At 47.5% G+C, this 10,254-nt stretch overlaps 1 protein-coding gene across 1 annotated transcript; it reads left to right on the plus strand.

The window, feature by feature from the left end:
* Positions 1 to 271: 271 nt before the first annotated feature.
* Positions 272 to 9,458, plus strand: FFAR4 (free fatty acid receptor 4). The gene is made up of 3 exons (XM_044662635.1): positions 272 to 862; positions 6,313 to 6,441; positions 8,937 to 9,458. Exons 1-3 carry the CDS (start codon positions 272 to 274, stop codon positions 9,327 to 9,329), a joined length of 1,113 nt encoding a protein of 370 aa, XP_044518570.1. The 3' UTR covers positions 9,330 to 9,458.
* The last annotated feature ends 796 nt before the right edge of the window (positions 9,459 to 10,254 follow it).

Genomic DNA, 10,254 nt, shown 5'->3' on the forward strand with positions numbered 1-10,254 from the left:
TCCCCGCCCCGTGCGCCGGGCACCAGCAGCCCCACAGCTGGGAAGCCGGCGCCCTCTCCCCCGCCCAGGCCGAGTATATCCAGCCCTCCCCCATCAGTCACTTCCTCGTTCCCGGGCCCACGGGGAGCAGTAAAGTGCACGGATCCTGGGAGGGGGCAGGAGGGGAGATGTCAGAACCGCCTCCTTCCTCTTTCCTGCCAGGCTCAGCCGGCCAGATGATTGCAGCACGCGCAGGCTGACGTCTGGGGGCCGGCGGGCGGCCAGGGGCGCGATGCTGCAGCTCCTGGACATCCCTGCGGTGCCCTGGGCAGCCTGGGGGGCGCCGCTGCCCTCTCCGAGGAGTCTGCCCCCGGACAACCGGACTTTGTTTCCTTTTTTCTCAGAATTCAAGGGAGATCGCTGGCTGACCCTGAGTGCCCTGGAGTCAGCGGCGCTAGCCCTGATCTTTGTGGTGTCCCTGCTGGGCAATGTATGCGCCATCCAGCTACTGGCGCGCCAGCGGCGTCGGGGCACGGCCACCTGCCTGGTGCTCAACCTCTTCTGCGCTGACCTGCTCTTCATCACAGCCATCCCGCCGGTGCTGGCAGTGCGCTGGACCGAGGCGTGGCTGCTGGGCGACCTCGCCTGCCACCTGCTAGTCTACGTGATGAGCCTCAGTGGCAGCGTCACCATACTCTCGCTGGCTGCTGTCAGCCTGGAACGCTTGGTGTGCATCGTGCGCATGCAGCCCAGCGCACAGGGGCTGGGTCCCGCGTCCCGCGGCACTCTGCTGGCGCTCATCTGGACTTACGCCGCGTTGTCCTCGCTACCGCTGGGTGTCTTCTTCTCCGTGCGCCGCCAGCTAGTAGACGGCCACGACAAGGTGAGCGCTGCCCGAGAAAGGGAGCGGGACGCTCGAGGGTGGCCACGCTGCTGCTGCGCCCCTGGGCGGTGTAAGAGAGGAGCCAGGGAGCCTTGGGGGAAGGGGGGCGGGGCCGCAGCCCGTGCAGTGGGGACCTAGACCTGGTGGGGCAGCAAGAGTAGAAAAGGGGCTGCACTGGGCCGGTCTTAGGACCTGGGTGCGTGAGAACCCTGGCTCTTGGATCTCTTGCCACCTCTCCGCGCCTCGCTTTCCTCTTCTGAAAGACGAGGGCACTAGATGAGCCATTTCCAGCCCCTGTATAGTGTGCGAAGGCACAGGGAAGCGAGCGGGTGAGTCCCCTCCATTGGGCATTTAGTAGCTCCTGGACCCCGCTGCCTCGCCCCCTCCCCTAGGCTTGACCTCTCTCCCGGAGCCCAGTTAATTTTCCTCCTTTTCTGAGAGGGAGCCGCGGAACAAAACAGGAACCGTGGTTTTTTACTCATAGTCCTAGGACGCAAACACCCGGGCCGTATCTTGTCCCCAGGTGCCCATTGGCGAAGCAGGACCCCGGCAGGTCTCCTCTTTGCACCCTGCGCCCAGGCTCAGTCTGCAGACAACTCTTTTTGCTGGGTCTGCTTTCGTAGAGAGCTTCGGTCGAGTCCCCGGGGCTGGCCGAGGTGCTGAGCCCAGTGCAAATAGATGACTGAACCAGGAACTTAGGGACACACCTGCTTGGCTCCCTGAGCTGGGGTGGGGTGGAGAGAAGAGGAAACGGTGACCAGAGGGCCACCGAGGCTTGATTTAGGGGAGACCAGCAACCTTTAATCTATTTTGTGTTACTGACCCTCTTGGCAATCCGATGAAACCTGTGCTCACCCCCCTTCTCTGAATCCTATTTTGAAACTCACAAAATAAAAATCCTTGGAAGTACAAAAGAAACTCTTTATGTCGAAGACCAATAAAACAACAACAACAACAAAGTTTGCAGTCCTCTGGTGAAGAACTCCGATCTAAACCCAGACGGAACTCCCGTGCATGTATTTGGAAGTTCCTTCTTAACTGGTTGAATTAAGAATGTCTAAATTCCTGAAAATAGAAATTAGAATAAAGAAATCTTTCCTAATTTTTTCTTGGGGCCATCTCCTCCGGGATGAGTGAAGAGCCCCTCCCCTCCCAAAGGCCTGGAATCTGCCTTTCAAAACAAAACAAACCGCCACTTGGGGTGTAGTTTCTCCTGGGCGGCAGACCTGTGTGGAGTCCGGAACTTGTATTCGATTTCCTTGGGGCGCCTCTGGTCCTCGCCTTAGCCTAGAAAAAGCACTTTGTTAACGTTGGAGCTGGATGCAAATGCTGCCCATCGGTATTTTAGTGCTAATTGCTTTACAAATTCCACCGGCAGATCCCGTTTCTCCCCTCCTTTTTTCAGCGGTTTCTAGTACCCCCCTCCCCAAAGTGTTAAGGAAATAAAAGAGGTCAGGTTTCCGGTGAGCCACATCTCCCTCGGGCCTGAATCTTTCTTTTAGGACTTCAGATCATCCCTCTCCCTTGAGGCCTTTTGGCTTTCGCACTCATTCAGTAACTACTTCGGAAGCCTCCCTAGTGTCCGGGGAGCCCATAGATGAAATGGCCCCGGCCGGCGGGGCTTTTCCCTCCTGGGACTGCGCTACCCTGTGATCTCACCGGCCCTGGGCAGATAATGGGAACACCTGATGCTTAAAGCTCCCTTTAAAAGTTGCCCTTCCAAGCCACAAGCTTTTATGAAAGGCCTTTTATGGGCCAACCGCCCCACCCAATCTTTAGGCCTTGGAGATAAAGGGAAAGAGACAAACAAACCCTAAAACCACGGCGGGAGGCGGGGTGGGGGGGAGAAGGGGGGCGCGGAGCTTCCTTAGGGTCTGTTTGACCCTGTATTGAATACGGGACTCCCGGACCAGACTGTTCTCCCTTTTGTATTATCCGGATGAATCCCGCCCCCCCTCCCATCTTCCTGACCCATTTTAATTCCTCTCCCCGGGAAAGGCCCCAGCTTGGAAGACACAGATTCAAATCCTCCATCCGCTTCTTCCTAACTGTCCTCTTGTGTTTGAAGTGAAGTTTGCTCTTCTAGAGGTTCAGTATGGCCTCCGTGCCTTTAGGGAAACTGTTTCATCTCCTCTGATCTTTCTCTTTCTCCCTCTCGAGGTTTTTCTCGGATTCTTTTTATCCATAACGTGGATGAGGTGTTCAATGGGGAGAGAGGAACTGGGTTCAAATTCTTTATTATGACCTTTATTTAAGGGTGGTTCAATGTCTAGAGCTCAGGGCTTGCTATCAGGGAGACCCACATTCAAATATGACTCACACTGTGAGGCAGACTCTGGGCAAATCATTCCACATCTTTCCCATCTGCCTAATTGGACTTCCTACTCTGTGTGAGAAAAGCACTTTATAGGGCTCTCTAAGAAGGATTACATGACTAAGTGGGTTGTTATTATTCTCCTTATAATAATAAAAAGAGAAGTTCTAGTTCTTTAGAAACGGGGGAGGCCTAAGAGATCCAGACCAGAAGCTTCTTCCATCTTTTTCCATGTTGTGGCCTCCATGGGCAGTCTGGTGGAGCCCTCTTAGAATTATGTTTTTATAGACGTAAATTAAATGCACGGGATTATAAGGGAAACGAGTCATATTGAAATACAGATCTCAAAATACTTTAAAAAATAAGTTTGCAGACCCAGTTAAGAACTCTTTCTGGTCTGATTTCTCTTTTTACAGAATGAGGAAAAGGAGTCAGAGAGCAAGGAAGTTCCTTGCCCCAGGTGACGAGGGTAGTTCTTCGTGAGCTAGAACTGTTAACCTTTTGCTCTTTCTAGGGGTTTTGGCCTAAATTGGCCTGTACAGTTTAGTGGCAATAATTTACACATGCCATATAAATGTAAGGGGAAAAAAAGTAACACCTCTGGACCTTTGCCCTAAAGATACTTTATTCCAGCACTGAAGGCATTAAACCAGAGACTCAGGGAAGAGTTATAGAATTGGGTCAGACCTTCAGGGCCATTCCAGTCAGACCTTCCCCCTGCCCTATGCAGGAAACATCCCTGATGGGTGACTGAGAGGGATAAAGAACTCCCCCTGAGGAAGCCCATCTCCTTCCGCTCCGGGCTCCAAAATTAAGAAGTTCTTGACTGAGCTCAGATCTAAATGGTTCTGATCTTCAGAACTACACTAGATTTATTCTGTATAAGTCTGAAGATCAGAACCTCCCTCATCCCTGAAGATGAGAAATCTCCCTTATCTAGAGAATGATAACCAACATGGACAGATCAAGGCTTGCAAAGCAGTTCACCTTTAGAGTCTCACTTGGTATACAGAACAAGCCTTTGCTAGAGGTGCTCTTCTAAATAGATGTAATATAGAAATATATCACACCATTTTACAGAGAGGGAGAAACCTGAAAAAGGTGAAGTGACTGGCCTGAGGCCAGGCACACACATTGGTCTTGCTGACTCCAAGGATGGTATTCTATTATAATCTCGGGGGACTCTTCTGGACCCCATTTGGGGTTTCCTTGGCAAAGATCCTGGAGTGGTTGGCCATTTTCTTCTCCAGCTCATTTTACAGATGAGAAAATGGAAGCAAACAGGGTGAAGTGGCTTGCTTTGGTCGTACTATAAATGTCTTGGGCTGGATTTGAACTGAGTCTTCCTGACTCCAAGCCAGGGGCTCTATCCCCTGCCCCACCTAACTGGCCATCCTGCTTTCCTTCAAATATTCAAAGATGGCACTCCTTACTCCCTAAGACGTCTTTCTTCTAACACTCCTCCCTGTCTGACCTCCTTGCCTTCTCCTGTGTCAGCAGTCTTGCCCAGGTCCCTGCACAGAGGTTCCAGAGGTGCTCTGACCAGGGCAGGGGTTGGTGGCTGCCCCTTCCTTTTTCCAGGCACAGAATCCTTCTCTATCAATGAAGCCAAAGGTTAGATTGAACGCCCCATCCTGTATTTGTTTAATTGATTGGTTGAACCTGAAATCCAGGTCTTTCACATATCCTTATTCGTTTTCATCAGGGTCATTTCAGATCATTGTTTTAGCCTAGAATCTGTTTTTTATTTTTTGAAAACTCCTGATTCTCTCCTTCAGGAAACCCTAGCCTGGGAAAGGGCTTGGAGGTCATCCTTTCCCTTGTAAGCATGATCAGGGATCTTCCCCACAGTATTTTAGCAGCCGCTTCTCCAGAAGTCAGATGGACTCAGGTCACCCAGGCTGCATTTGGTTAGGAAATGTGTCATGGAGCTTTTTGGGGGATCCCTCCCCAACGAGGGACCGGCAGGCTTCAGCTGGGGTGGCAAGGAATGATGACCCTTCTTCAAGTTGACACCAACACCTTACTTTACGACTACTCTCAAATGCACCCAACCGGGACGCCTCTCTGCCATCTTTCTGTCTCCTTGGCCAGACTGGCCTTAAAGTCTTTGCCAAATGAATGCTTTCTGGAAATCTTGGTTTAATATTGAGTCTTCAGCAGCCCTCATCTGTCTCCCTGTCCAAAAAGGACTTGAAGGTCCAGCTCCAGGGACCCATGCATCATTGCCCTAATGGACATGATGCCTCCAGACAATTCCCAAATTCATTATCTTTGATATGGATGAAAAGGATGACCTTTGACCTCCCTGCCCACCCAAAATCAGACCTATCAACAAGAAGGCTGATTGGGCAAGGGCGGCTGAGTATGGTAGAATGGAAAGAATAACAGAGTTGGAGCCCAGGTGCCAATCCTTCAGACCTTTGTGCAAGTCATTTAAGCCTTTATAGGCTTCTATTTCCTCATCTGCAAAATTGAGGGATGGGATTCAATGACTTCTAAAAGGATTTCTGGCTCTAAATCAATTCTACCTACCCTCTCCCAAGCTATACTGATACTTAGTGCTCGCTGCTTGCCTTTCCAAATACACATTCATCTTCTCTTTATTTGTGAGATTTTGCTGGATATTGAAGTGACGCTGACACGGGTATCAGTGTGTATGTGCCACCATCTTCTCAGAGGAATGGTCCCCAGAACTCAGTTTTCCCATCTGTGAAATGGAAGAGGAGAGCATGGTGATCTCTGAGACACTTCCTAGACCTGCTACACATCCTAAAGACCAGAAAGAAATTATTTTCAACTTAACACCTATTATTGGGGAAGCTACGTGGTGTGGTGGATCAAGTACTGGGCATGGAATCAGGAAGATTCATCTTCCTCAGTGCAAATCCAGCCTTAGACACTTACTAGTGTTTATAACTCTGGGCAAGTCACTTTACCCTGCTTGCCTCCGTTTCCTCATCTGTAAAATGAGCTGGAGAAGGAAGTGGCCAACCGCTCTAGTGTCTTTATCAAGAAAACCCCAACAGGGATCACAGAGAGGGAATGCGACCAAAAACCAACGAACGTGAGCATCTTACGTGGGGTTAAGAGCCAAAAGTTAATCCAGAAGTGTCTCCTTGTTCTTTCTCCATAGGAAGTTCAGATTTGTACACTGGTCTGGCCCAGCCTCGAAGGAGAGATCTCTTGGGATGTCTTGTTTGCGATTTTGAACTTTTTGGTACCAGGATTGGTTATCGTGATCAGTTACTCCAAAATCTTACAGGTATGTTTGTCGTCCTTATTCCTTACTCATTCCTGGGAACAGACTAGGATCAGGGGGCCAGAGAATTAAAAGGGACCTCAGAGGTTACCTGAATTTAATTTAAATTCAAATTTAAATCTTCATTTTATTGATGAGGAAACCAAAAGCCAGAGAGCGGGGCTAAATAACTCACCCACAGCCAGATAGGTAATAAAGGTCCGAGGGTGAATTTGAACCTTTCTCCCTAGAGCCTGAGCTCTCTCCACGGAGCCCTGCTATCTCTGAGAGCATAAGAATCCCATCTACATACAACATCCCTGATAGGTGGGCATCTGGCCTCCACTGGAAGAACTTTATGAATGGGGAACTTGATTAGCCAAATCCGGCTCTCCCACATTTCCACTTGTTGGTTCTGGTTCTGTCCTTTGGAGTCCCGCAGGACAAGCCTCTGCCTCGGCCACAGTCACTCATCAAATATATGAACAGCATTTCAATTCAGAGGAAAGGAGTAGATATTATAGTGGGTTGTGCAGTCCATAAGCCTTTAACCAGCCTTTATTCAGATCCAGACACTGAGACATTTGTTATGTGTAATGCTTGAGGCATTAGGTGATTCAGGCCCCAGCCTGGCTGCTTCTGCCAGCAAGGTGAGTCGGTACAGAAGAGGGAAGAAGGCCTGGGTGCAAGACCTCCTTGTCCTACCTAATGGGTTTGTGACTGGAGCAGAGTCTCAGAGCCTCACCTCCCACCCTGTAAACCGGAAAATTAACTCTTACATTAGGGACAGGCTTGTTGGGAGAGCTTTATATCCATCAAGCTTTGTATAAATAAGAATTATTATTATTAAGGTCCCAAGGAATGGGAAAAAATGAGGCAACAGTGCTCTCTCTCGCTCTCTCTCTCCCTGTCTCTGTCTGTCTGACTCTATCTCTGTCTGTCTCTATCTCTCTTGTCTCTCTGTCTCTCTTCCTCTCTCTTCCTCTCTCTGTCTCTCTCTGTGTCTCTCTTTCTCTCTCCTCACCCTGTCCCCTTCTGTCTCTCTTTCTTTCTCTGTCTCTATCCTTCTCTATCTCTCTGTCTCTTTATCTCCTCCCCTTCTCCTCTTTCTCAATTGCCTTTTTGTCTCTCTCACCTCTCTGTGTCCCTCTCCCTCTCCCTCTCCCTCTTTCTCTCCCTCTCCCTTGCACTCTTGCTCTGTCTCTCTCCTGCCTCTGTGTTTTGAGAAGAGAGAACTTTCTTTCATTATCTTATCTCCCCCCACACCATTATCAATTTTTAGACATTCCCTCCCTCCTTCTCTTCCTCTTCTCTTTATTTCTGTCTGTCTCTTTCTTCCCCTTCTATCTCTCTATCTGTCTCATCTGTCTCTCACTTTCTACCTCTCCCTCTCTCTCTCTGTCTCTCTCTCCCTCTCCTTTCTTCTCTCCCTCTTTTCTCTTTCTGTCTCTCCTCTCTCTGTCTCTCTCCCTCTTCCTCCCTTTCTCTTGGTCTCTGTCTTTCTCTCCTACCTCTATGTTTCAAGAAAAGAGAACTTTATTTCATGATCTTATCTCCAGGACCATTATCAGTTTTTAGACATTCCTCATTCAATTTCCTCTAGTAGTACTTTCATTTAGACTGTAGCAATCCTGTGTTTTATTTTTTTGGTCCTGCTTATACCACTCTCCACTAGTTCATACCTCTCTTCCCAGGTTACTCTGAATTCCTCCATTCTCTCCCTTCTTGCTCTAGTCTTTGATGGGAGAAAGCCTCACAGAATGACAGGCTCTAGGCTCTAATGCATTTTACTGATCAGCACAGAGGCAGAGCTGGAAGGGGACCTTTGAAGCCTGGCCTCATACCCTCCTTTTATAGATCAGGACACTAAGGCCTGGAAAGGGTCATGGACAGGGTCCATGTCACACAGGTTGAACTCTAGTCCTGTAACTCCTGTTGCAGAATTCCTCCCCCTGAATCATAGCATTCTGAATTCTCTCCTACAATTTAATACATTATTTAATGACTATCAAAAGATGACCCTCTCTCTCCTAGAATGACCATATTTATGTTTTTTTCTTCACTAACTCAAGCCCATCTTCTGTTTCTAATTTACACTCCTTCCTTTCCTTTCTTTTCCTTTCCTTCTCTTCTTCTTCTTCTCTTCCTTCTCCCTCCTTCTTTTCTCCTCTCTTCCTTTCCCTTTTTCTAATAGCAGCATCACTCATTAATTATATAAAGTAGAGCTTTGTCTCCGAGAAAAGCCCTGCCAGCCCTTCTTGTTGTCTTAGAAAACTACAAATTTACATTATTTACATTGTATTTTCATTTATTTTGTTAAAACATTCCCCAGGGAACTTTTTAGTTTTGCTGGCTGCTATGAGTTTGATAGCCCAGAATCTTTCCAATAATGTCATGTTTCTTAGGACTTAGGCAATAGGCAATTTTTAAAAAACAGCCCTTTAAGATTAAGATTCCTTAATGGAAAAAGGACTCAAAAATTTCTCAGCATCATCCAACAATTTGTTTTGTTATTGCAGATTACAAAAGCTTCCAGAAAAAGGTTAAATGCCAACCTGGCCTATTCAGAAGACCACCACCTCCGAGTGTCCCATCAGGATTACAAGCTCTTCCGGACTCTTTTGGTGCTCATGATCTCATTTTTCATCATGTGGAGCCCCATCATCATCACCATCTTTCTGATTTTAATCCAGAATTTCCAGCAGGACCTGGTGATCTGGCCATCTCTTTTCTTCTGGATTGTGGTGTTTACCTTTGCCAACTCTGCTGTCAACCCTATTTTGTACAGCGCCTCCCACTTCCAGAAGGAGTGGTGGCGAGTCCTCTTCTCCTGCTCAGCGCTTCCTGAGAAGAACGGAGGGGCCACAGAAACGTCAGTGAGAAGAAATGACTTGTCTGTGGTCACTGCCTGAAGAGGTCGCCCACATGGATTTAATGAATGGGGCGGTTATGGACTCTTTTCTCCTGCGAGCATTTTGCTTGACTGTAGTGTTTGAGTGGGTTGAGGATAGGTTTGACATGGCTTTTCTCATGGTGGTGAATTTCTAGGACCCTCATGACCAGTGTGCCCTCCTTTAAGAAAGTTTATTATGTGAAATTTGACTTTTACAGAAATGCTAAACTGAGGGAAGGTGCTTATTCACCATAACTAAATATTCTTGGTTTTACAAAAGGATCCATCTCGTGGTTCCCTTAATTTGTGATTAGTCTGGTGCTCTAAAAATGAGATTCAGTTTGTTAAAATGTAATTTATTGATAACTTTTCAATTTATGTGTGATTTATCCAACTTTTATCAATTCTGTTAAAATTTTAAGATATACCCTCCTGGTTGTACTAAGCTTGTTAATGGTCCCGAATTCAAACCTAGCTCAAACAGCTTTTTCCTTGGGAATCATCATCCTCCGTGAGTTATCCTGCCCCTTATTTCTTTCTCCCAGGCCAGTGATATCTTGGGGTGTCTTCAGTTTTCTCAAGATTTTCCATGAATTTTCTCAAGCATAATTAATTTCAACTCAATTCCGCACTCAGGGAAAAGGAGGTCCAAAGATATGGAGCGAATATATGGGAAATGATTAGATTTCCCACAACAGAGGCTATCTCCAGAAAGCCAAGACACATCTGGATCTTAGACTTCCATCAGTATTTCCAATCACTGCTCATGGAGAATCCCAACCAAGCCACCATGATGTCCCTTTTCCACTAGAAATTTTTTCTAATTGATTTTCCTTGGAATAGACTTCTAATGAAATAAGGTCTATACCCATTATGGGTCTGAAACTCTGTAACAAAAGTGTTGGGATCTTTTTGGACAAATGTAGTTGAACAAAAATTAAAGC

The sequence above is a fragment of the Gracilinanus agilis genome, chromosome 2, assembly GCF_016433145.1.
Source record: "Gracilinanus agilis isolate LMUSP501 chromosome 2, AgileGrace, whole genome shotgun sequence".
In the NCBI taxonomy this organism is placed as follows: Eukaryota; Metazoa; Chordata; class Mammalia; order Didelphimorphia; family Didelphidae; genus Gracilinanus; species Gracilinanus agilis.